This window comes from Gambusia affinis, linkage group LG05, assembly GCF_019740435.1.
Source record: "Gambusia affinis linkage group LG05, SWU_Gaff_1.0, whole genome shotgun sequence".
Lineage (NCBI taxonomy): Eukaryota > Metazoa > Chordata > Actinopteri > Cyprinodontiformes > Poeciliidae > Gambusia > Gambusia affinis.
This window is the reverse complement of record NC_057872.1, coordinates 26,380,726-26,408,482: the sequence shown is the minus strand read 5'-3', so window position 1 is coordinate 26,408,482 and position 27,757 is coordinate 26,380,726. Positions and strand designations below refer to the sequence as shown.

The window sequence follows — 27,757 nt, the reverse complement described above, 5'->3', positions numbered from 1 at the left end:
TAAAAACTGTTAATTCTTTAGTAGGATTAGATTATCTTTAAGATGTTTAAAGGGAGAAAAATATGGATATTAGCAGCTTTGATTTAAAATATATATCGTTCAAGTCTGATGTTTGTATTTTGTAGAATCAAAAACAGTTTTACCATCCTACAAGTTCTTCCAGTGCCTGTTTTTCTTTAGCAAAGTTAAGAGTAGAATAACCTGAATGGTTTACAGTGCAGGCAACACCTTTATCATTTCTATGACAGGTGGTATATTGCAAATAACAGTGGTTACACAGGAGTAGTCAAACACAGACGTAATTAAAATTAACTATCAGAGCAAATCCCAGGCATGTTGTCCATAATAAAGCGGCAGTGACCATAACCCACAGAGGACATCTAATGAATGGCACATTGTGTACATAAAGATCAAGCAATGCCAATAACATGAATTATTGCAAGACAGCCCTCGCTTCAGTGGATTGCAATATGATTTTTCTTATGTTACCTTAAATAAAATTACAAAAAATATTTAATCCGAAACATGAAAACAGATTATGCTTATGTAAAGAATTTTTTAGCTGAAACTCTTATAATCTAATCCACGCTATTCTTGATGCAATTACATAAGAAATCTGGATCTATGTCTAAAGTATTCCTTTAAACACATACTGTAAGTTTAATACAGTTCCAAGAGGAAAAGAAAGAGAAAACAAGTAGGAACACATGGAAAATAACAGTGTACCACAATATGATTATAGATCGAAACAGCAAACAAACAAACTAATAAAGTTGCTCGAAAAGCTTCTAATAGGTCTGCAAAGGAAAACAATATACTCGACTCCTCATTCCTGGAGAAAATTTCAAAACATTCTTTCACCAGCTCTTTTCCAAACAACTTTATGAAGCATTCCAAACAGCTGGACTGACCACAATACTGTGAATTAAACATGGGGGATACAGAAAGGCCTAAGAAATAAAAGGTGATAAAACACACAAGAATACATTGATAAAAAAGTAGAATACAATACAAATGGTATCAGAAGTAGGTAAAAATGAGTCAAATGTCAATAACTCACACTGGGTAAAAAGCCATAGGAGTGGCAAGGAAGAGAGTTTTTAAATTAGATTTAAAAATGTTAATATAAGGTTGCAGGTTAATGTTTATTGACTAAGCATTCCACTGTATTGAAGCTGCATCTTCATCTGCTGACTTGAGAGCATATGTGGGTGTAGGAGTTCTGAGAAAACATCTTGAAATACTTAAAAAATTTTAAGACTTACAATGGGACAGTTATAAAAAGTGAATCAGTGAAGGGTAGCACAAATTGAAGGACTCTGCTCTTATTCATGTATTCCTTTCATCTTGTACAAGATGGGAGCAAAGAACAGAAGGCTAATTTTAAAAAAGGGGGCCATTACACTAAACAAGACATGATGTTATAAACGCATGGGCTTCTCTTTCAAGATTTCTTTCAGACAAATCAGGCTTCATCTCAACTACTTCAGTTGAAAACACAGAATGTTTACCTTACTTTCAAGTTTAAGGGATCCATTTTTACACCCAATTTTGAATTAATGTTCACTAAGAAATGCCAGGAAGGAAAGGGTGATAAAAGATGTTCCCTTCTGTGCACTTCAGTCTAATTAATGCAAGTCCAGACTTATGTCCAGATTTAATACCATGCATTTCCTCCTATGAAGAAGGGAGTCGTGACAGAGTAGTTGCCAATATGATTCAATTGGGGGAAAAAAATAAATAAAAAATCTGACAGATGTCAATCTAAAAAAAGGAAATGCCATGCTTTTAGTAAATGGTACCAACTGGCATGAGAAAAAAAAAAAAAAAGGTAATTTATTAAAGGATGAGACTGACAAGGTAGCCTTGTGGATCCCCCAAAGCAAGGCCAGGAGAGGTGGAGACAACAACATTAAAAGGTAGGTCCTAACACACTGGAGCGCTCAACATTTGATACCTAATGGCTGCTCAAAGCTAGAGGTGATGATCTCATAATCTAAAGCATTGAAATCCACTGCCAAGTACAGCAGCACTGTACTTAACCAACTGCTGATTCCTATTGTAGGTCACAGAGAATGAGTGTTGTTGCATTAACCCCTGTCCTGAATACATAAGGTGGTATGATCAAGTTTATGTTTCATGGTTGCCAAGAAAAGCAACTGTTTTAAATGGTTTCTCACAATTTTTACTCCACAATGATGAATTCCACATAGCTTAAAATAGCCTTATTGCCTTTTTCAGACAGATGGCAAAACTTGTTACATTACTCATTTTGTGGTTCCTTCTTGTTGTTGTATGACTACATACCTGATACATTGAATCATTACTGTTAAAACCTCTGCTTGTATGTTTGTCTGTTTCATAATTGGTTACTGTATTACTCTGTACAGTGTAAAGCACTTTGAACTTCCTTGCTATATAATGAGCTATGCAAATTACTCAACTTCTATAAAGTTGATTACAAACATACAGTAGAATATCAAGTCCTGTTTTCTTCCTAACCTTTCAGATATTTCACAAAATAAGGGCCTTTTACAGTTTGGCTTAGATTTTACTAGATAACAGGTAAAATACTGAGTCTTATTGTTCCTCTAAAGTTGGATGTACTTTTGCTTTAAATTGGTAAACAGAATTCAAATAGATAGTAAAATATTCTTTTACTGTGGCTTTATATAAATAATCTGCATTCAACCTGCAGTAAACAATCGAGTGACTGGAGGAAAGACATGTTGATAATTCAGAAAAAAATAAAGTCAAAGATGTCTTTGCAATGAAGAGAAATTCACTACTTAAGAATGCTATTCTTGGAACAAATTCTATTCTTGCCACTGCTATTTGGTGTGAATGTAGTATTTCCTATTTTAGTTTCAAGGTGTGTTCATTTCCAGTAAGCAGAAAAAAAAACTGAAAGAACCTGATATACTTCCACGGCGGGAGGAGGAGACTCACGGTAAATTGGAAGCACAGAATGAAAAGGAAGTTAGCATTCTGAGGAGAAGAGACACATAGGTGGTGCTCATAATAAGCAGAAAAACAGGAACTAAGAGATAACATGTAACAAAGTACACCTGCACACCTGAGCAAAGCCACTCCTTGTCCAGAGTGGTTCAGAGATGGTTGATTAGCCGAAGAAAGAGGTTGGTCTAAAAAGGACTGCAGAGGATTTTAATTTTGTTTGGGAGAATCTTTTTTGAAGACTGTAATTCATTGTATTTAAATATACATATAATTCTGAATTACATCCACAGCAGCAAAAATTTACTTTTTTCTCCGGTTTATATGCATTCTAGAAGAAAATGTGGCCTACGAACATAGTGATCGTTCTGTTCTGCTATGGTGAGTAAAACCAACTAGTACAGATTTGTCTTTTTTTAATTTGAAGATGTTTAGATGTTTCACTCAATGAACTATTCACTTAGGTAATATTAAAAGCAAATAATTACAACCATCAACACATAAAAAAAAAAAACCTCTGCCACTCATTAATAATGAAGGAAAATCTGAGAACTCCATCACAGAAAATTCTAGTTTATTTTAATGTTAATTCAAGACTGTATCACTTTTAAGTACACTTCTTTAAGTATAATGTTTTAACAAACATATAGTTATGTTTAAGTTTTTTTGACTGTCATAGGTGTTATTATCTCTACCATCTCTAGGTTAGTAAATAAACAAAAAAAAAAAAAAAAGACATCATTAAACTCACTTTCTATGTAGATAATTCAGAGCAACAAAAAGTATGGTGTCCCGCACGCTATTTTCTAAAGCCCGTCTTGAAATATTAGAAATGCATTGTATGAAAAGTAGGTTGTTGCCAGGATTAAGAAAGAGCAGTTTCAAGTTTCAGCTATTACAAAGTCCAACTCCAACAATACTTTCTGTAACGCCCTGAATTCAGGGTGTAATGTCACACTGGGCTCTGAGTCACGCACACCTATTGCTCCAGATAAAAATGTGTTTGAAAGTGAAGATTTAATTTACTGCATATAATAAATTGGCATCGCATTCGAAGACTAAAAGCATTTTTAAAATGCCTAAAACTTGTTTTGACACATTTTCTAAAATGATTGGTACAATAACTATTACATTTATTGAATATACTAAAACAATAAACCAAGTAAATAAGAAGGTATACATTTTCTCCCTTTTTCCAACAGCAAGTCTCTCAGCTGGAAGTGGCCGTGTGTATTTCATCTCTAAAAACTTTTACAACGTTCTTCACTGGGATCCTGTGAAGCCAGCTTTTCCAGCCCAAAAGGTTCTCTATAGCGTGCAGTACTGGAGGTAAGATCAGAGTATTGAATGCTAATTAATAGTCATTAATCTAAAGATTAGATTTTCACCTAATCTCCAGATGGTGATACACAAAAAGAAAAGTCTAGCACAGACTTCCAAAACTGTTTAGACAACATAGTCACATCTAAATGTTTAAATCTCGGTTTTTATTCAGCTAAACACTAAAAGCTGTACCTGTCAAGTCTCCCGTTTTGGCCAGGAATCTACCAAATTCTTTCCCGTCATGCTCCAGTGTTATTATTTTCCCATATTCCAACATAATTACAACTCCATTCTTACGGTTGTCAACCCTGAATGAAAAATTATAGATTTAGCTGATCATAAGCTCAACAAATATGAGAAAATGGTTGTTCAAATTTCAAGGACATTTTTGTGTTTGTGTTTTTGCCATAAATTAGCAGTTAACTGCTAATTCCAATGAACTATTCTGTAATTCAAAACTAAGATTACCCCTACTCACTAATCAAAAGTACTCCACTTGAAAACCAATACGGGTCAACACTTTGAATAAACCTAGTCTAATAAACCATTGTCAACTACACAACTGCAAGTTTTTAAATTTAATTAAGGTTGTGTTCAAGTGCCATCCATGGTATAGATAACTATCAGTATTGAGTAACTGGCCTCACTGGTCTTAGATTTTTATTGAGCAAATACAGCACAAAACGGTAGATTATCCTTATGCTTTTTTGTGTAGACTTTTCCCTGTTACTTATCTCACATGTATGGATAAAAAAATCTGTATTTAAGAATGCATATTTGTTGAAATCGTTATGTAGCTAGTGTGAAACAGTTTAAAAATTAAGAATATAATCATATTTAAAAGAATTTTTCTATTTACTTACATGTCAAACACTTGCTTTTGAAGCAGAGCTCAGTAAATAAGGTATAGCTATTAATTTTAAGCTAAAATTCTTTCTTTACTATTGAGCTCAAACTAAAAATGTTACTTTGACTAATTACTAACGGTAACAGATAATTACAACCTCAGAAAGGCACTTGTGTTGTGTCATGATGCATGATTTTATACCTTCAGAGATGTGTCGTACTGAACACCTACAATGCTGAAATGCTCATGGTATTTTTAAAGCAAATGCGTACGTCATTTGAAAATACGTACGCATTTTCAAATGCGTACGTATTGAAATCACTACAATAATATTTACAAAACTGCAAATCAAAAGGATGCTTTATTGTAACTTTTGGTAGGCTCTTATAAATTAAGGACCATACATTCATACTCTTCCTATGAACAATAGCCTACATTTGGCCAATTAAATGAACTCTTACTGCCGTAGTACCTATGTCTGAAAAATAATTGTCTAAGATTTAACTAGTTTAGTAGCTACACAATTAATATGGTTGTGAATTTCCAAAAGACTGACTATATCGTCTATTGAACTGATTACAGGGGTGATGATCAGGACTACTTGATAAAAGATGAGTGTCAAAACATCACCAGCCTGTCATGTGATCTAACTGCAGAAACCCCATCAGTGTATGACGTTTACTACAGAGCTAAAGTAATGGTGAATGGGACCTGTCATGACATCACCACCTTCTTTAAGCCCTTGAGAGACAGTAAGACTCTCCACACACATTATTTTCTGCTGTACTTTATCGCAGATGTATTGTCATATGACATTCACTTATTGCTTTAATTTTCTGTTTCTAGCTGTCCTTGGTCCACCAGATTTGTCTATTCGCACAACAGCGTCCACCCTGCATGTCAACATCACTCTGCCAAAGGGGCCAAATGGAGACTCCATTACAGATATCATCACCTCCACCAAAAAAGCTGTGCTGGAGTACACCTTAAAAATAACCCATCCACAGTGGGCGGCACAGGTTTGTTGACATTAACAAACATCTTAAACACATGTTTATCTTGTATTAGAAAACATTTTGCATTAAATCTATTATTGGAACTGGATAAAATACTATGGTGAAAAGCAGGTATAAATATATTTTTGATTTTAAACAGGAATGTCTCATTGGCATAAAAATTGCTACTCTTCTGGGGATTCTGGTTAAAATTAGACATTTCATACACAAGCTACTAAAGAAAAAGATGGGGGGAAAAAAACTATAGCACAAAACAAAATACTTAATTTAAAAAGGAACGGTGTTCAGTTAAATCTTAAGTTAATAAGAATTGCAAATTAAACTAAATTAAATAGACCATAATTAAGCATGTTTTGGAGATCATGTCAACATAAGCATGGGTTGAAAAGCAGTCTTGCTCAAAGCTAAATGTGCACACATAGTGATAAGTCTGACCTTTGAGCAACATCCATCTTCAGCTCTAAAAGTGTAGAGTCGACTGTTAATTATCATTTAGGTCTTCCAATTAGAGCGTATAAAATTGGCTTTCTGAAGTTGATTTGTTGCAGACTTTGGAATACAATGATCTACAAACGGATGGATAGAAATACAAATAATGAAGCAGATTGGTTTTGTTTTTCATAACAGGAAGTATGCCATTTGCAGTGGTGTCAGTTATTGTGCTATGGCCTTGTCTAATTCCAAACAGTGGGTAGCTCAAAATATAATTTCCAAACATTTTCCTGTTCATCTACAGAGGCTTTTTTATTTTTCCTTTTCAAATTTACCAGAGTAATTACACATCTGTATAAGAGCATTTTCAGACATTATTGTACTTTACTTTGTTTGCTGCAATATTTATTTTTTAGGAAAATACTTTGGTTTTACTTTCTAAGAAAGTGAGATCAAATTGACCTATTCTACCTGCAGTAAACTAAATGTCAATTTATTCTCCTATCCTGCTGTGTCTCCAGGTCGTCAAAACCAAAAATAACCACTTTGACATCAACTTGAAGTACAACCAATCCTTCTACTGCGGCCATGTGGTTTACACAGCTATTCCAGAATGGGGTCGCTCAGTCAGTGAAAATTCATCCTTCTGTGCAACTCTGCCAAGTAAGCAAAAATTATTGTCAAAAGTTTCATACCAGAGTTGATCGATTTAATCAGTCATGATTCATATATTTTTAATTATTCAAGCAAATTAGATTTTGCTTTAAATATTTTATATGTGTTTTAAGAATTTGATTGGACGTAGCAGGAACCATTAGAACATTTACAAAAATGTGATAAAAGTGAAAGCAGCAGTGTCACTCTTAGCAGCTCTGGAGTCACAGCTGCTGGAGCGATGATTCACAAATTAAGACACTTTAAGAGGGTGCATTTTTCCCAAATGCTGCTTTAATCAGTTTGAGCTAATCTTCTTGAGTGATTGCAACCACTTGGAAATAATACAGTGTTTAGTAAAAGATTGCTATAAAACCATCCTTTGCAAAATAATCTGCACCATGAACACCAGTACTTATGTTAATAATTTTTAGAGAAGAAATCATTATTTTCTTTAAATGGTTAACAATAGTGAGGCCACAACTCAATCTGAAACTGCAGTGTAACAAGTTTTAATTGGTTAGACATTTTTATGTGCAGTAATCATTTGAGTTAAACTGAAAAAATTTTTTTTCACATTTTCAAAGTTGACTTCTCTATTTTCTATTATTTTCAAAATTCAATAAGGGAATAAGCTTGCTTACACTTATTCAGTGTAAGTTTCTCTGAACATTCAAAGTTATGCAAGATCCTCACAACAAACTAATTCTCAGAAGTACATACAGCTACCAGAACATCTAGCAGCCGTACAGGGATACTTGTATGGTTACATGCCTAACCATACAAGTCATAATGGAATTTTTTCCCCCGAACGTTTTGTAGCACTTCAGGGTGTCTTAGTTTAGAGCTACATCTGGATTTCCTCATGACATGCCAGTAACACAAACTCTTTCCTTCTTTAGATGATCCTCATATACCTTTTCTGTGGCCTCTCCTGGGTGGTGCTGTTCTGGCAGGCATAGTCATATTATCAGCTGTGTGTGTGTGCAACTATGTGAAAGGTGGAGACTCAAATATCATGATAAAGTCACTGGTAAGTCTGTTGTGTTGCAATAGTCTTTCCTTGAAGCAATAAGGAAATCCTGCCTTACAGGAATATAAAGCCACAGAATGCCATTATTTGAGACATTCACATACCAGTTTTATTATTTTAGTGATGTAAAAGAAAAACTGATTGCTAAGGTGCTTTCTATTGTCCGTATCAAACATGTTAGCATTGCTCATTGTATAAATTTATGGAAACTAACAGAGCTCTTCTAACCTTCTTTGAAACAGGTAATGTCCTCCCAGAAATTGAACATTATAGAACATCCGGATAAGAATCTCAGGATTTCTGAAGTTTCTAGCAAGGACACAAACCAAATGGTTCACAACAAAGAAAATACACGTCGAAACAGTACTGAGAACTCTCCGTATTGCCAGCAAAACCCTGTCACAAGTGCCCAGTCTTCTGGAAGCTATGCTGCAGTTGGAATCCGGCCCCAGGATGAAGAAAATGAAAGAAATTTTCAGCAGCATGATACTATGCACAGACCAACAAGAAGATGTTCTTCGCTGCTTTTCACAGAAAGCAGGGAAAAAGAACTCCAGATAAGAGAAGAAATTCCAAGTTGGAGTACTCTCGAGCAGCAGCAACTGGTCCTACGAACTGTAAGAGACGTCAATGGACAACTACAACTTGCATTTCAACTAAAGAGTAACCCTGATGAATTACAGATGATCACAGAGAGGAAGCCTCTGTTATCAGACGTAACCTGCCAGGATGTATCATTTAACTTTTTTGAAAGATTAGACAGTTTAGATGGGAGAGATTCTGGCTGTTATGATAGCATGGTTAACACACCAACCAGCTTATACTGCAACACCAGTTACTGCTCTGAAACAACGGTTCCTGATTTTCAGCAAGAATGTCAGACCAAGCTTCCTGGTGATGCCATATTTCAATCAGGGTACAAACAAAACTGGATGCCTGAAAGGCCACATGAACCCATCAACATTACAGACACTTGAAGAGGACATTAGCAGATATGAAGGTCAGGGGTGAAAAGGACATGACAAACTTTCTTACAACACAAGAATATACAAATTCAACATTTGTCCAGTTTTTTACTCCATAAATCTACTTCCCCAGCAATATCCATCAAGGACTGTCCCCCACATCCCCACTTTTTTAAGCAAAGAGTGGTGGAAGAAGAAGTTGACCAGAAAAATGGGAACTAGAAGGAAAATGTAGAATTTGTGAAAAACCAGCAGATTTGTATGAAAGTACTGATGGTTATGTAAAAGCAGTTCTGTTTGTACATTTTCACTCCTTTATGTGAAAAAGGATGTAGTGTAGTGTTTCTCATTATTTTATATATTACTATTTATAACTTATATGCCACAAATTACACAAGCAAATAATAACATATATGCATGTACTATGAGCGCATTTGTGTGCCATTGTCACAACTACATAGAGATTTATAGATCTGGTACATTGTGACAAATTTCCCATCTTAGATTTCTTTAAGGTTTGTTCTATTTCTGTTTTGGCAAATTCTCATTTTTCTTAAAACTATGATTAACGCAAGGCTCAAAATATTTCTGATGAATTTTTATTAATTGAAAGGTAACAGACTTTTCTCAATTTGTGTCACATATCTACAAATGCAGTAAAGTTCTCCTGGTTACTGAATAGATATCTGGTCTGTCATTTACTCATACAGGTAATGTCCTCCCAGAACATTACCATGTATAAGCCTCAAGGGACCTTTTTGTCCTCATGGATCATAATTTATATAATGAGGAGAGGAGATTTCACCCTGTGTGTATGAGAGAGCAGTCAGTGTTACATAGGTCTGACGGTAAACACAATTTACTATTTTGAAACCAAGAAGACATAATTACTGAGGTAGCATTTTAAGCTAACCTGGTAAAAACCAGCCCCTTGCTCTTTACTTCGTACAGATGGTCAGGACCCTCTGCTATTGAAAGATGACTTTTTGTTGGAGGCAGTTGTGTATTCTGCTGAAGATTTAAACAATTAGATCTCATTTTACCCTGATGATAACATTTGACCATGTTGTATGTAATGTGCCAGCACAATCATGAAGAAAGCTATGCTATGAAGCTTACCGGAAATTGTACGCACTGTGAAAACCATCTCCCTCTGCAAAGAGAAAAGTGTTAAATATCTTAGAGTTTCTTTTTCCAACTTTAACTGCTCAATATTTAGAAGTGTGATCAACATGGATTTCCTCTGCTGCCATTGCCAGACTGCAGACTACAATTCTAAAACAACCCAGAAGTTCAATATTATTGTTTACATTTGCTTGCGGATTGGCTAGGATAAAATGCATCCTGAGAAATTGAGCTCAGTTGGAGAAATCCCAGACAGAGCACTGAAGGGAGATGAGAATACAGTGGAATTAAACACTTAAAGTACTATAAGGTGTATTTTAAGCTGTCTTTACCGTCTAATGTTAGAACTTACAGTAGACTCAGTTAACATTTCAATCATTAAACAGTCTCCCTACACATGTATTGCAAGTGTTCCTCCCCCTAACTATGAACTACTCAAAATAAAGGCATTTATTTTTAATTATCCATGTTTTGTTACAAATGTCGTTGGACAAAATTTTCACTAATTTCCTAGGGCATCTTGACTTATACTGGTCAGTTATTTATGTGATACAGTTTTCAAATCCATGTCACTGGCTGTTATTTTACCGCAATGCAACTATCAGTCTTAAAGTTTTCTGAAAACAAACCTCGCTGTCCTGTTTACTTAGCCACAATATAACATTTGTCAGAGTCATAAGAAAATAAGTTTTTGGCCTTTTGAAATAGATGGAAGATGAAACTATAAACTAGCACATTTTCCTCCCATCATATTTCAGTATTATCTATGATGCATAGAAACTCATACCTTACTTGCTACCTTTACTTTGTCTTGAAATAAAAAAAATGTTTTTCAAACTTGTTTTAAATTTGTAGGAAAAAATAACCTGTGCCACAATAAAGTCATATTAGAAGGTAGTGTCATGGCGCAGTTTAAGCCACACTGATAAGAGCTTGGCTTTTAAACGCTTGAGTGCAATCTTTTATTTACAGCTGTAAAGTAATAATGTGAAATCATGCTATTCTGAGATTTCTCTTTTTTTCCCCTTTTACCAACATGTAACAAATGAATTGTTTTTGTGCTTTTCTGCTACCTTTATTCTTTCGTTTCATTTAGGATTAGTTCTGTGTAAGGAGTAAGGTGTGTTCAGATTGATATGAGTAGTATGTACAAAACAATGAAAATGCACATCTATTGCTGTACAAAATGTCACGTTGATTTCTCTTGAATGTCTGTGTTGTAAAGTAAAAATTCTGAGTGTACATATATATGTGTATATTTTTAAACTAGTGAAAACTTCCTTTACGTAAATAGGATTGTCAACAGTGTAAAACAATAAAATGTGAATACCGTTTTGGGTTTCTAAGTAACAGAGGTCAAAGTATCTAGAGCAACAAGTTTGATAAGTGATCACTCTGTCCTCAGAGACATTTATCATATAATAAAAGGGGAGAAAAATTACAGCATCCAAAGTTCAGCTAGGCAGCCATTTTGAAAGAAATGAATGTTTGCAGTCATAGTGTGCTTAAGATAATGAAACAGATCTCTGGTTCTGTGTTTATATTTTTCCATACTACAGAATTTGTATTGAAATCAAATGCCTAACAAAACACTTTTGTCACTTTCCTTAAAGGATGGCTACAATAAACATAAAATCTCAAACCAGGATAATTTTCTTATTTTAGTAAAATAGATATACTGATGGGATATTTTCCAACTGTCTTGGCGTTAATTTAAATTTGAAGCTCAATGGCTATTGTTAGCTTTGCTATGCAACTGGAATCCAATACCCAAATAGGAAATCTTATATTTTATGTCTAATATACATGCAAATGAAATGAGAAAGAGAGTCTCTTTTCACTTTTACAGGATATAATTGTTTGCTGCAAGTCTTTTTTTGGAGCAACCATGATAGTTTTTTGAGGCCATCATTACTGTTCCCAATAGATTTACATCGGTTAAAAAAAATGAAGAAAAAAAGGGACAAAACACGACCCAGAAAAAGACCCAGCTGAAGAAGTAGTACTTTTTACATTTACCAGGAACTGTATAATTTTGTGAATAGAGAGGTAAATAATTTTAATTGCTTAATTTTTCTGCTTTGTAATACAGTCAAATCAGTTTAAACTCTACAACTAAGTTTCTATCAGCTGTAATAAAATTTAAACCATTAATGTATGTTTACAGTTGTTTGTAGTGAAAAAAAAGAATTAATTGTTTTATTAATTTCAGTAAAAGATACATTTTAAGGCTTTTAACCATTTATGTTTATGCTCACCGTGTTAAAAGAACATCATAAACATCATTAAAAATGTAAAAAAATTATATTTTTTACATTTTAAACAACTTCTAACATCGACTGTGTAAATATATTGTTCCCCCATCATTTCGTTATTTACTTCTATTTATAAAGACAACCTCAGGACTCCAGATTTGTTTTTAGCAACCCCAGTGGAGTCAAACTTTGGAAACTACTGCTTTAAAGGAAAGTCAAGTTAAACCTAAATAAAAAAAAATTAAACCTATAAGGAGAAAGTAAGACATTTGTTCACATGAACTTGAACTTTAAAAAGAAGACAAAACCTCAGAATTACGAGTTCAAAGCTTCGCAAAACTTTCTTAATTGTAATCTATTACGAATTAGGTAGCTTCTTTTCATCACATCCATTTTTCAGTTTAGTATTTGCTCTCGATCCTTTACTAAACAATTTCATAATCACTTTTTTTGTAATTTCAGAAAGCACCAGATTACTTGACATTATTCAGTCTCTCTTGATACTTCTCCCCCCTCTTCGTCCCCAAAGTTTTGGGGAAAAAAAAAAACACGACAATAAAACTACCTCCATTACAGTTAGGAATTTAACATTTAAAATGTCTCCTATGAGAAGCAGCAAGTGAACTAGTATCCAAGGAGCCAGTAACAAAATATTCAATCTATAAATTTTCAAGAAAAAAAAGCATGAACCGAAAATATTAACGGGAAAAGCCGAATGAAATAAGAGTTCAAGTCAATATGTCAGACAAAATGCTGCAATAAAAAAAAAAAAAATGGCAAGATATTTTTTTGTCTCAGGTGTCATACAAAAGAAGAAACCAGCCAGTTGCTGCTGTCAAGATTTCTCCACAATGCCCTATGAATCTGTCTTTTTGTCTTGCTTATGTTTGGGAAAGGGAAAGAAATAATCATTCTTTAGATTGCCTACCAGCTCTGACATGTTCTATTCTTTCTGTTTGGTGGAAAACCCATCAATCTTTTCTTTCACATCTTCAAGTCAGGATGATAACGAGGGGCACATTTCAGAGCAAACTCTTGAGTGCCAGAGCCATGATGAAACTTTGGAAGGGGGATGGTTGTTTGAATGAACCCAGTTTTTCCCACCCAAAGAGAATTTCAATCACTGCTGTGGGTTTGTGCCTGGCCCAGACCAATGAATTTGTTGATGGACTCCGAGTCTGGCTACTTCAAGCATTTCTAGCAATCTGGTAACTTCAGAAATTCACATCTACTATACTTTTCTACAAATATATGCTCATTTCGTGACAATATTCTTTATTCTTTAACACTTCTTGGTGTTTTGATGAAGAAATAAAAACATTCTACTTCATAAAAAAAGAGTAATGCAAATTCATTCTAACCCAAAATAATTGGATTTGTCCAAAATTAGTGTGATCTACAGACCAAAACATTATGAAACAAAATCAAAGAAAAAAAACAGCTTCACTATTATACTTTGCAACAAAATGAACATGTACATAGATAAGGAGTCACATATCAGAAAAAAACATTATAGTACAAGTGTTAGTGTAGAACAATATTAATAGTTAGTAAATCCTTCTCAAAATGCACAGAACTCATTCACAAAGCCTTTAAGTGCTTTGATGGTTACAGTTGCTTAAAAATATTTATTCTTTAATTCCATATATTTTACATCTGGTCACATCATATTATAGATAAAAATGACTCAATTTGTTGAGGGGGGACTATGAGCTACATGATGCAAACAATCTAAAGCTAAAGTTCAGACATCTTTCATTTTAATTAACATATATTGCAATCCCAGTTTTACCACAACATATTACAAGATGACAGCCAAACCCATTAGCAGCAAAACGTTTTAACAGAAGGGGTCAAGGCAGACCTTTTTGTATAAAACCAATGATATTTATGTCATTATTGTGATTGTGAGGAAATCAAAGATGGGAAAAGGTAAAAAGCTTTCAGAGTTTGTTTATAGAAACAATGACTAATAATTATGTAAATTAATATTTATTGAAAATGAGCCAAACCACACTAACTCTAAAATGGATGCACCAGTATTAGCTTATCAAAAAATAAAAGATCTGACCCGAGTTTCAGATTTCCCATCAACACAACAGGTCTGGTAAAGCATAAAATTCTCAAAGTGTGAACATCAGACTTTATTTTGGTGATCCAAACGATGTGGCACTCCTTCCTCATCACTGAAAAGAAGCTGAAACACGATACAGCATTTGGTGCACCCTCACCTTCAAGGTTTGCTAATATTTACTATAAAGCTCCTTTTTTACAGGAAGTTTTCAATGTTACCTTTAGCATATAACAGAAATCAAAGATCAAATCTGGACAGGTGCCATTTAATAGGATTTTAAATTTGTTCAATCAGGAGATAAATTTTACCATAAAAGTTTTAGTACTCCCTGGAGAAGATGGCACAAACTGATGGCAATACAGATGATTGCCAACAACAGTGAATGAAAAGCTAAATATTTTTTTCCTCAAAACCAAAACACAAAGTACATGTCTTAAAATGCCTTCTATTTAACCTATGCCACTTACAATCTAATAAACCCCATGGCAAGTCAAGGTTCCACATATTTGTAGATGTTCTTTCATCTTCAAAATATTTAAGATGTCAGAGTCAGTTATACTAGGCCTCAATATATCAGTTTCTATCTTAACATTGATGAGGTACCGCTTATTAAATTATAGATCAGATCTTCTTTTTATTTTCCAGTGATGTCAAGTTTAGAGGATTTTGCAGAGTGAAACGAATGAATCACAACCTTCAGCCGGCCGTCCTGTTCAGAAGACGAGGCTGACCTCTCTCCCAAACCAAATTATTTCCTAAATTGAAGTCTGCATGTAATTGGATGCAATCACTTTGCTACTCACCCATTCCTCTCTTGCATTCTAACGATGTCTTAATGGGCCTTTATTAGAATAAAGCCATGGAAACAGACAAAAAACAACTGATAAATGTAAATGCAGATTTTTCTGTAAACCTCTGAATTTGTCCTCAACTTCAAATACATCCTAATATGGCTAAAAAAAAAATTATATTGCATAAAAGAGCAATATTTCTTGCTAGTTATCTCAGAAAGTGAAACTAATATCATCTAGAATTATCACATACAGATTGACTTATTCCAAGACTTCATTTCTTGCCATTTTGATTATGGTTTACAGATAATGAAAACCTAAAATTTAGTCTCTCAGAAAATAAAGTTGAACACTGTAGGAATTTTTATTTAGTTGAGTAACATCTTTTTACCAGATGTCAGGAGACTAACAATACATGGCTTAGCACAGACAGTGCATCTTGTCTTTTGAGCCGTCTGGCGCGCACATACACACATATATACATATAGATCTATAGATCTGTGTGCATTTTAGTTAGTCGACCTTTGACTTCTCTAGTGGAACCAGAAGGAAGATAAAATGGAAAAATAACCAACCAAAAATAGAACATATAAATGGTATAAATATAACCCTGGAGATAACCACATTTCTAATTTCTCTCCCTTATGTGACTGCCACTGTGTTTGTTAGTCTGTTTATTGGGGACATTTTGGTAATTTAAATTCTAATCTGGATTCATAGCCGAATAGAGGATTCATCACACCTAATAGCTGCAGTTTAATCGCCTTTGTGGTAATCCACTGACTCTTCCTACAACATGTACATAAATTATTTGGAAGTTACAACAGTATCACAAGTCCTCAATTAGACTATGGCTATAGATATAATACTCATCAATACTGGTTTTCTCTAGATATAGCACAAAAAATAAAAATAAAAATTATTCCAAGTGAAGCCAGAATCTGAGAAGTCATACAAAAAAGAAATAAATCGCAAAGGCGTGTCTCAGCTGTCTTGTCTCAGTTATTCTTAGTCGAACACTCATGCTGACAAATGATGAAAATAAAGGGCACTGCAACCCGAGCTTGTATTGTGTGTTGATATTCCAAAGGCAGGTGTGCCCACTAAAAGCTTATAAATATATTCTGTGGCCTTGAATGATTCCCTCTAGTTGGAGCTTAAGTGTATGTTTGGTTGTTGCGAGTCAAATCAGCAATATCCACTTCTTGTATGTTAAGAAAAAGAATCTTCCAAATATGACACATATTCATCAGATTTTCTTAAGTTATTTGCGGACATGTGAAACCATCAACAACAAGCCACAAACACAAATGCAATCTTAGAGATTCAAATGTGACAAAAAGTGGGATTAAAAAAAAGCTATAAATAGCTTAAGGGCAATAGAATTGAAAACAATTACTATAAACCATAATGTATTCTTCTGTATAATAAACACATCTCTAGCCTCTTTTGCTTGATTAGATTTAAGCCATATTTGGCTTGTGTTCTTTATTGATCATCAATCATAAACAATGCCCTCATCACTCTGATTGAGCTTTAGTATCTCTAATTATGCATCAGCTGTGGGTGTTTAGGACAGCTAGGAGTCAATCTAACTGGCTTAATATCTTTTTGACTTATAGAGTAATAATGCTTGACATCTGAAATTTAATATCAGACAAATGATAGTAGCAATTCTTTGTTACTGGAATATTGTAAACACAGATTATGATGACTATTTTTGCGATATCATGAAGTTATAGCAGCATATTAAAGCTTATGTGTCAATACAAAAATGGTTAAGAAAGAAATACACTGCCTTATAAGAATTTAAAAATAGTTTCCATACCACTGTTTGACAATATTTCAAAAGGAGAGATATTCTGGACCCAACAAGAAGTGGAGAGTTGTTGGTTTTATAAAATTATCACAACCTACATTCCATAAGATAAATTTTTAAAAATAAAACACGATTGACTTTTTCAGTTCTCAATTGTTTTCCTTTTTATAACACCTTCCTTTTCTGTTTTCTATTTTTTTCCTATCAAAGATCAGACCTGCTCTGAAATCCTTTTTTTTTTTACATTTGCATCCAGGTGGGATAGTGCCAAGAAGGTTGAAAACAATATCTTGTTCTTTCTGTGGCAGTTGAACATAAGGCCACTCCAATTCTTCTCTTCAGCTGATCTTATTGTATTGTACAGAGAAGAGTTGTCTCATTGCTGCTTATGTTTTAACTGCTTGTCCAAAGAAATAGCTCTAAATCGATAGGGCTGATAGTGATGATCACTAATTATGTTCATAGTGGTGACTGTGTGTGTTACTTTAGGACAAGCACAGTCTAGGTTGGGGGTATTTATGGGTAGGAAAGAACGTCATCAGTCTATATTTACCAACTTAAGAATGAAAGAGCATTGTGTGGTCCACATACTTGGCACCGGAGGACACTTTGTGTTCAGGGTCAACCTCATCGCTTCAGCAAAAGACAAAGGAGACAGAGGTGGATGTAGACTGTGACTGGTAATAAAGAGAAGGGAGATTCAAGACTAAACATCTTTAAGGTGAGAGACCAGCAGGCAGAGGGAAAAGGAAGTGGGATATATTTGTCCTACTATTCATTGACAGCCAGAAGACCTCATCTAGTTTCCTTTTGAAGAAAGGGTAAGTAAGGTCTGAATCCTTTCACATTTTCTAGACATACATCAAACAGTATTCAAGAGGGTTTTATCTGGTGTCAATAAAGACCAAATTCATGCATTGCTATGCATAAAAAAAATATTACAGCTGTGTGAATTGTATTCTCCTCCAACACATCTGCAAAGTGCTATTAATTAGACAGCATTTGCATTGCCAGGGAGGTTTCTTTTCTCTTGTTCCTCTTGAGCGTATTTTCTAGCTTATCCAGCTTGTTGAACTTCTTAATGGTCTAATCTTTTCTTGGCCTCAGTGGATGTAGCTTTTAATTACTCTCTAGGGATGACATCAAGTGAGTTCTCATTTTGTTCAGACATAGCTTTCCTTGGCAAACAGAACAGACCGAGCAAAAAATCATCAGAATACACTTTTCTTCCGTCTTTATAGTGATAAATATGAGTTTTGGGAGCACTTCAGTTAAGAGACTTTGTGGTTGCCTTTTCCCTCCATACCAGTATCCATGCCTACCAATAGAGATTGATCAATTTTAATGGGCCACATAGTTTGGTCTGCCATTATTAATGCTCAAACAAACCTCTGCTTTTGTACACCAAAGTCATGAACATAGATAAAAATACTAAAGAAAAAACAAACAAAAAAAGCACAAGGGATTAAACTGAAACCACCAGCGTATTAACCTGTTATCTAACTCGGCACTGTTTTCCACTGTGTAATCAAAGAAGATGAGAAGAAATAACACATTATGCTGCAAACACAGGTGCTCTCTGTTGGGAGTGGTAGAATGAAGCTATCACTCAAGCGCAACCTGATTCTGTTTGTTGGGCGCATTCTGCGTTCACTTCCCCAGAGCAGCACCATGATTAATGACAGGCAGGATGTGGGCAGCAGCATGCCAGACCTCAACTGATGGATTATTAGGGACTCAGCAGCCTACAGAAGAGTGATTCATTTACCATGGGACTGTAACACACCTTTTCAAGACACCAAATCTTTAACCACAATCAACATGTTTTTACCCTAATTTATTTAGCTCTTTTCCATTTTGCTTGTGTAACACTTAATCCATTCAATAAATAGTTGACATATTCAACATGAAAAAGGAAAGAAGCCGGCATAACTGATGACACAGTAGGGCTGAATCTCATTTCCCAATGATACCCATTTGGAATCACCCCCACCCATACCCAATCCTTGGTAGAAGCATTAGAATTTTTATGAACAAATGAGAATCTCCTTTTACACAAAAATATACCATGAAATTTTAAATACCTTTAATTCTGCAATAAACAGGGATACAAAATTTCTTGATATGTTTTTTAAAGCAGCAAATGGCAATGCCGGATATAGCATATGTGAAAGTGCTTTGAATTGTATTCCTGATTTAATGTTGCCATATTTTGGATTTCCTAAACTTGTTAAGGAGAATTGATGATATTTTTACAAAAGGAGTGTAAATGCTTTTGTTAGAGGTGATCACCATTTCACCCAGTCACAGTTTTTTGATTTTATACCCATATTCTTTGGATGCAAAGTGGAGCCATTATCTTCTGGACAATTTTCAGCACCAAACTGTACCTTTCTTGAGGACGTTTCAGATAAGTTAATGAGCTTTGAGAATAACATCCACCAGCAAGAAATCCAATTATTTTAGAAAGATCAAGGACATCATCTGTCATATTTCTTACGGGCCAACTGGCAAAACTCAGTTTTAGAAAAAAAGGAAATAGAAAAACACAGTTACGCAATTCAAGTAAAATTATGAGATTGAAGACATTTTAAAGCCCAACTTCAGTACAACTCCAAAGTGAATTCCCTGTGCTTTAAATTTGAAAAATGTAAATACTACTGGTAAGATATTTTTGCCAAGGTATTTGTTAAGTTGGAAAACGTTTTTACAGTATTTTATGCATTTCAGTGTTTGCAGACACTGAAAAATCCAATTTCCTCTTTTTCACGGAATGCTTTATCAGCTCATTATGGAAACACAAATTGTTCTTGCTATTATTGCTTCCTAAAAATTATATTTTATAAGATTTATTTCCGTATTTCCATTTTCAGTGCAGTGGTTGCACATCCTGGACTAATATGTTGCAAAATTGCACTTCAAAGATAAACTACTCATTATGCCAGATCAAGGAAAAAAAACAAAAAACAAAAAAAAAACTTTAAGTATTTTAGAATAAAGATGCAAGAGAAAGATAAGTTACTTTGTAGTGAACTAGTTTAACTAGTAAAACTATCAGTTTTCCTATTGATATTTTGAATTGTTGGGTTAGTGTTACTGCATCTGGTAGTTTCTATTAAATTTGTTTTGTGTATTTTTTCCACCAAATAATATCTCCAAATACCTATTTTATGAAAGACAAGAGAACAGTGGCGTCTAATACTCAATTACCATTCTTGGACTATGGTATGGAAAAATGGCCATACCATAGTGCCACATTGATTCCTACTCTACAATACCCTTAGGGACACGTATTTACCACATGTCCCTAAGAATCATGTGGTAAATACAAAGTAGGGGAAAGTAGAGCTATCACATATTGAATGCATTTCATTAATACCTCAGGAAATTGCATCAACCTGTTAATAGGTTTACCAAGTTTGATTAAATTTTCTTTTCTCAATATTTTAATAATGTATACATAAATTTATTGCTAAAGCTGTATACATCTAACTCATTCCAAATCCAGTAAATTACCCAGCTAGGACTAATGTGCATTTGGTGTGAGATTCTCATCAACTATGTATCCCACCTGGCTCCCTCCCCCTGCTTCTCTTCTCCCACACACTCACAGGTGCCTTTTGGGGTATTTTACCATGGAAACAAAGATGGTGATGCAGCGAGAGCAAGAAGAGCAGTTGTCCCAGATGTCTCACGGCATGCAGCTTTCCTCCCGGATAAAGAAGCGGACTTTCACTTCCAGGTATAAAGCATTTATTGAGATTTGTTGGAAAAATGAAAACAGGGGATCAGGGATATTGCTAAGATTTCTGATTTTGCTATAAGGATGAACATGGTTTAAGAATTAAATTGGTGAAGTCCTGGAATTTAAGCACTATTTACAACATTGCAGCAGAAAGCTAAGCCAAATATGCGGTTATCCTAAATGTATTCATATCTCAGCTAGAAATAGTAATCCTCTGTGCCATCTACCTTATTTGCGACCCAAAAACTATTAATAAAATCTCCAGTAATGAAACTGCTGCAATTAGAGGCACACTGTTTTATTGAGTTAGGTACAGGAGGGTGCAATTAGATTTACTTCAGCTCACTTCATCATTCCCATTACAGTACTGTAAATACTTCTTATTGCTTGCTCAATTTTTTCACTTAAAAAGGTGAATCTGTGGGACATTAGCTCAGATAGCTCCAGATAGCTTGATTTTAAACTGCATAAGTAAACTATGTTTCTCAATTTAAATGTAGCCAATGTAAAACTCTTTTGAATTTCTGAGTAAGTTAAAAATCTATAAAGTCCCACAGAAGTAAACATTTTAAACATCTGCAACTAACAGGTAATTGTGAGACTGGGCTGTTCTGAAACAGGTGCTAAAAAAAATGCAAAATCAGCAAGGTTTCCGGTTATTACCATTTGTGTATAACTGTAAGAGATGCAAAAAACAAAGCACCATGACAGGAACAATGCATAGTATTTTCACAAAAATATCCTTGTTATGTGTACTTGTTAATTCATCTGATAAGTAAAAAAATAATAATCTTCCCTCAGTGTCACAATATGCATGCAAGAGTTCAAAATGCATTTCTGACTACATAAATTTATGATACTTTGCTTTTCTCATCACAGATCTTTCCACCTCAGCCACCTCCACACACATGTCAGCAGCACACCCTATACATTTCTAAGCCCATCTCCCTGTGAGATGATATTAATCATCTTTGCACTGACTCAAATACTGCACAGTAAGCCTACATAGCTACACATTCTGCTAAAAAGAAGAATGAAATTCATACAACAAATCAAACATGAGCCAAAAGAATCCTATTGAGATTTAACCAAAATCACTTTCCCTTTGCCATATGACACTCAAGTCAAATTTGCTTGATTTTTACAGCCTCTACTGCAGCAAGTTATTAAATTAGGCTAACCTGTGGACCTACAATTTCCACTGCGGAATAAAACGAGCACTGGATCCACTTTCCTGCTTAGAGAGGTTGAAAATGTTCAATTATACCATCAAGTTTAGTTTAACTTGAACTTGGAGGACATGTCTCTTTGTATATAAAATAATTATGAGAGAGAGCAGGTGGTTTGTAGTATTGATAAGTATTAAAAAGAAAAAAAAATTCAAACATGTTACTCCCTCCCACCCCCATTGTGTGCAATGGTTAGATTGTTCTGTAAAACCTTTTGAGACGCACACAACAATGAGAGCAGATTGTCCTGTACCAGTCAAGTTTCCTCTTTTTATTTCCTCCTTGTTAGTGTTTTGAGGAACGTTATTCATGTTTATTAACACATGACTTCTCATCCCCCAGTTTTCTGCACACAGTACAAGTCACACACTGGCTTTACTGGATGCACCTGTGTTTTTATACGCTGTGCCCTGTGGGTTTGTCTCTGTGTATCTAACTGTGACTGTACTCTAGCGATACCATCTGTAGAACAGGAAAGCAGAAGTTGTTCTCAGAGTACCATGAAATGGGGAAATTTCTGAGCTGGCAAACAAAAGGAAAAGAGAAGTCATGTAAATTTGCCTTTCAATTTGTAAGATGGCTTATGAAAAGTAATGCCTGAGGCTAGACCTTAGCAGCAACGGTAGTTGGGGTTTGAGTCATTCACACCTGAATAAACATATCCGACAGATAAATTCTGTTTTTTGACTTCAATGCAGGTGGAGTTTACAGTACTTTGTTTCAATATTGAGCAAATACTTTAAATATAGCTGTGAGACACAAAAAAAACAGAAACTTCAAATGCCTTCTCACTGGAGCTGTAATTATTCAGTTATAAAAAAAAGCAACAGACATCTGCCAAAGAGAGGAGTGACTTAAAAAGTCGCTCCTCCACTCCATGTCTTTAAACCTCATTGTCACTAGAGACTGTCGCCAATAAAAACTCTTCTCCTGTAAATGGGGATGCCCAAAGAAAAGGCCAGCTTAGTTTATTGTGGTGAACACTTGTTGCCTCTCACATGCCAGTTGTACAGTCACAAGAGTGTATACAAGAGTATCAAGTGTGTATCTACTTGACTGGACATGCTTTGGATCCCTAAAGAGACATTCTTTTGAAGGAGATAACCGTCTAGATAGAAGGTACTACATGTCTAGTGTCTTTTATTATTTTTTTTACTATGTTGAGTTTATGTTCTGACTCATCAACTGAAGCACACATACAAGCATAATTAAGAGTTGACAGCAATGCACTGAAAGAGATAAACATTCCCAATGAAATGCCACAAAACATCACCACTGTACCATAGTTAAAGTGTTAAATAGATCCAAAAGCCTTTGGCTTGTAACCTACATGGTTGGTATGCGTGACCTCACAACCATAACTACTGTTCCTCTTGATTACATAAGCTCCCTGAAGACAATAGCATGTGTGTTTGTAAATCAGTGAGAGAAAGGGGAACACTCAGAGCTGAAGCAGCTGATTCTGGTCATGACATTTTTCACACTTGAGTAAAAATGGGTCACACTGTGTGCAGCAGAACTCGAGTTTCTATCGTTATTTCCTTGTTTTGTTTTGGGGGGTTTTCAGAAAACATGTAATGCACCAATTGAGTTGACCCTGTAAAACAAACACTCACTGGTTACCTTATTAGGTATATCCTGTTGGTGCCAAGTTGAATCTCCGTATGCTTTGAGAACCACTTTCAGTCTAGCATCAAAAACAGACCTCATGAAATCTGGTTCATGTTCACCAATACCACTACATTGCTGCTGCAGATTTTTCAGCTGCACAGATAAGGAGGGGATTTTAGTACAGTGAACCCATTAAAGAAACCAATTTGAGGTTATTTAAACTTTATGATATGGCATATTACTTAACCCATTATGACCAAAAAGGGACAGTCAGGCTCAGAAAAATACTCTGCAAAGCTGTGGCGCTAGGTGTGCCAGGAAATGTCCCTCACATAATTACCCCACCAGGCTGAACTATTGAAACAAGCCTGAATGAATCCATACCTTCATGTTATTTTTTATTTTGTTCTTTTTGTAATTCTCACCACCAGCTGAACATTGCAGCTAAAAGGAAAACTATTCAAACCAGGCAACTTTCAAACTGTGGCACTCTCTGTGGTTTTCTGCTGCAGTAGTTCTTCTGCTTCAAGGTTCAAAATATCTACAGAGTTCAGAGATGGTTATCAGCATGACTTGGATGATTTGTAAATTAAAGTACTTTAAGATTCCAGTAGATCAGACTTGCCCATTTGGCAACTACAACAAGTCTCATAAATTTGATTCCTTCCTTACTTACTTTGATCCTTGATTTTTATGTCAAGATTTCTTCACCCCACCTAGATCCCTAAATGTGTTAAGTTGCTGCAATGATTGGTTGATTCACTATTTGTGGAAACAAATAATTAAACAGGTGTCTCTAATAAAAGGAACCAGTGAGTGAAAATTTTCGTTCAAAGTTCAGTGCTGAATAAAATTATGCAAGAACACTAATATTAGACAAAACATATCGCTAAGAACTGAATTATCCAGACAGGATTGTGCTCTAAAAATCTCTGCGAAATGGACAACTAGATAATAAAAGCGTACAGGCTATAAAATACTAGATACAGCAAGGAAGTAATATCTAAATCTCTGAGTTCGTGGGAAATAAGAACAAAAACAAATGCCTAAAAACAGAACAAAAGAGAGAATAGATAGTTGATCCATTGATGCTATGCCAAAGTTTTGCAGAAACCTCTTTGGGAATTTCTTTGTTAGTGAAAGAAAATACTGTATTTTTGTAAGCTGTGATACTTCCTCAAGACAGTGCTGTAAATATGTTTTTTAACAATACCTTTTAAATAAGATTCTGCTGAGCTTGAATCACCAAATTGCAATGTAGTACTTCTAGAGTACGTAAAACTAACAAAACATTACAAACTAATCCACATTTAGGGCTTATCCCTGAACAATAGCAGAACAATATGGGGTTTTGTGTTTCATGGGTGTAGAACTCCAAACTGCTTCTTTTGTTCAACTTGTGTCACCATTCACCTTTCTAAGAATTGAGAAGACCATATATTGGATAAAATTAGCCTCTTTATTGAAATTGACCATTTAAAACTAGTCCTTACTAACCTGAAGCCTCATGTACATTCCATTTGTTAGTATTAAGCAGAACTTATGTAAAAGCATGATTTAATTTAAAGTTCAGACTATTATGCAGTCAGTGCTGCTTTCTAGTGGTACACGAGAACAATAAAATTAACTTTGTTTTGAAGGCTCAGTTTTACAATTAGAAGAGCAAATGACATAAGACCAGATATTTCTTATCGTTTGTGTTTAAATAATATGTAAAATAAGTGTTAATATAATATTTTATTCTTCACCCACATGTTTCGGACTCCTTAGTAATGAGGATGCCTCCTACTCTGATGTTCAACCCATCATTCCTGCTGATCTGATGTCTTTCAAAGAGATCCTGAACATGAACAATTTACCCCGCCACAGGACTTGGTAAGACAGGATTTCAACCATATTTGTATATGTGGTATGTTTTGTTGACAATTCAGCTTAAAGTGACATCATAGACAAAGGCAAACACTGCTGTCTGCTTCTAGTGATGCTTTTCTCAATTACTTTTACAACACAGAGGGCTGCAAGTCCCTTCAGGTGCTCAATTGTAACAAATCTTTTTGTCATGACCTAGAAGGGAGACAATATGCTTTCATATTGTTTGAAAGCACAACAGTAATTGCATAATAACATCTGTCATACTTTTGTATAATGCAATAATAGCCACAGGAGCATATCAGCAAATTAGAGTGTAATCAAAAATATAATTTTATTCAAAAATTTTAACTCAAAAAGTTTCCACCCATTAGTATTTTGTGACTATTAATCTTGACTATTACTGCTTACTGAAAACCTAACATCCAGTTTCCAAGGAAATGTACCCCTGCTGAGGAGGTCAGCAAACCAACAGTGCTTAAGATTTGCTAAAGTAGATCTGCTTTGTTGGCTTTACTGATTCTAATATTCCTTTTTTACAATACTCCATAGACTGCCGTGTGATTTTGGTGAAGGTGAGCGAGTTGACCAGTCAAGTACAGTGACCCCGTAAACCATAGGCCAGATAGATGAACATTAGGCAGTGTGTCTTGATTCTCATGACTAAGGTTTTTTTTTAATTTCTCATAGGGTCAGAATCATTTTGTTAATAAAATGGCAAAAAAATAAAAAATAAAATAAAAAAATACTCATACTGAATTAAAGAACAAGCCCACCCCCGTCCCCATTCTTTTGAGGACTTCCTCCCTATATGATGTATGCATCCTCTAATGCTCTTCTCATCAATCACATCCTTCATCTTCACACTTTAAAGAAAAAGGAAGAGGGTCAAGTTCTATGCACACTTTGCCCTGCAAGTCGGTTCAGAGTAAAAGATTTTAAAGTCTCATCTGACAATGTAAATCAGAGCTTCTTCCTCATCCCATTCATTCATGTCTATAAAGGCCAGCTGGTGCCCTTCAGTTGCTGTTCTAAAGAATGTCACACCAGTAATGAGCCATAATCACTCTACTGTGTCATACAACAGAAGCTTTCTCTCCATTTCATACAGAGGAAGAGGAGAAGGAAGCATCTGCAAAATGGTACAGAGGTTTATCAGCTGTTGTTTCTGATAGTTAACATAATATTAATGATATTCTGGATAATCAATGTGGCATTCCAAAACGAGAGCAAAATAATGGAATTTTAGGCAAAAACATTCAGGAAGAATATCCTAAATCTTATTTTGTAAATGTGTATTTCAGAGCTATTTCTCCCCTGATCTGGACATTATTCTTTTTTTAATTTAATATTTCTTTTAACGTTACGTACTTCAGGCATATCAGAAAAATTCAATAATTCCTGCAGTTATACATCTTTACAATTGGCGATTCAAGTTGTGAAGTGTGTTGTAAATCTAAGCTTCGACATCCCATTTATTTGACAACATTTCTACTTTCAGGGACTCATCACCAGGTTTGATGACACTTATTAAGGACTTTCGTAAAAGACTTGTTTTTACAACCCAAACAAGCTAAAAGGTTTTCCAGCAGAACATTAGTATCATGCTGGTTACCAGATGTAATTTGCTACCAGAGCATGTAGTCTAAAGTATTAGTGAATAGGAATCTAGGAGCACTTTGTTAACAGCATGTAGTGTAGAGCTATCCTTTACTCTACGAGTGTCTCCTGATCATGTTGCCAGAACGGGATTACTGTTCAGCTGTCGGAAAGAGGATGTCACATCTAAAAATAAGCCCCAGAATGGAGAGGTTTAGGTCAGAGAGGGCAGAAGCAAGGGAATTGTTGCCTCTGGTGACTTGATTTGCTTTATCAAAATCACTCTCTTACTGTAAGGGCACCTTGTTTGTCACAAGGTCCCCTTACGTGGGTCACGCAGCATCTGTCTTGAGATTTAATAACTTCTTCACATTTGGAGGCTTAACTGCAGAAGCAGCTACTTTGTTGTCTTCTA

At 34.9% G+C, this 27,757-nt stretch overlaps 2 protein-coding genes and 1 long non-coding RNA gene across 7 annotated transcripts in view; 2 read left to right on the top strand and 1 right to left on the bottom strand.

The window, feature by feature from the left end:
- Positions 1–27,757, bottom strand: part of LOC122831709 — a 70,550-nt gene that overhangs the window by 36,274 nt on the left and 6,519 nt on the right. The window lies entirely within an intron of this gene.
- ifnlr1 (interferon lambda receptor 1) lies at positions 3,070–11,992 on the top strand. Of its 3 annotated transcripts, none has more exons than XM_044118088.1 (8): positions 3,070–3,137; positions 3,291–3,336; positions 4,158–4,284; positions 5,708–5,877; positions 5,972–6,144; positions 7,095–7,236; positions 8,130–8,260; positions 8,503–11,992. In XM_044118088.1, the coding sequence occupies exons 2-8, from the start codon at positions 3,297–3,299 to the stop codon at positions 9,235–9,237; spliced, it is 1,518 nt and encodes a 505-aa protein (XP_043974023.1). In that variant the 5' UTR covers positions 3,070–3,137; positions 3,291–3,296; the 3' UTR covers positions 9,238–11,992. The 3 variants fall into 3 exon arrangements, with proteins under 3 accessions (XP_043974023.1, XP_043974024.1, XP_043974025.1); XM_044118089.1 differs by having other exon boundaries at positions 3,086–3,199; XM_044118090.1 differs by lacking the exons at positions 3,070–3,137; positions 3,291–3,336 and having other exon boundaries at positions 4,172–4,284; positions 5,782–5,877.
- The window catches only part of myom3 (myomesin 3), a 70,086-nt gene continuing 60,280 nt past the window's right edge, over positions 17,952–27,757 (top strand). Inside the window, exons 1-3 of one of the 2 annotated variants that reach the window (XM_044118083.1) lie at positions 17,952–18,110; positions 20,903–21,031; positions 25,645–25,749. In XM_044118083.1, coding sequence (XP_043974018.1) covers positions 20,925–21,031; positions 25,645–25,749 — 212 coding nt within the window. In that variant the 5' untranslated portion in view covers positions 17,952–18,110; positions 20,903–20,924. The remainder of the gene's footprint in view (positions 18,111–20,902; positions 21,032–25,644; positions 25,750–27,757) is intronic. The other variant, XM_044118084.1, reaches the window with a different exon arrangement.

Excerpts from the sequence above, each read along its gene's own strand:
- ifnlr1 (XM_044118088.1), top strand. The coding sequence starts at position 3,297 with ATGTGGCCTACGAACATAGTGATCGTTCTGTTCTGCTATG. Across the intron at positions 4,285-5,707 it reads TATAGCGTGCAGTACTGGAG|GGGTGATGATCAGGACTACT; the intron begins GTAAGATCAGAG and ends AACTGATTACAG. Across the intron at positions 5,878-5,971 it reads CTTTAAGCCCTTGAGAGACA|CTGTCCTTGGTCCACCAGAT; the intron begins GTAAGACTCTCC and ends TTCTGTTTCTAG.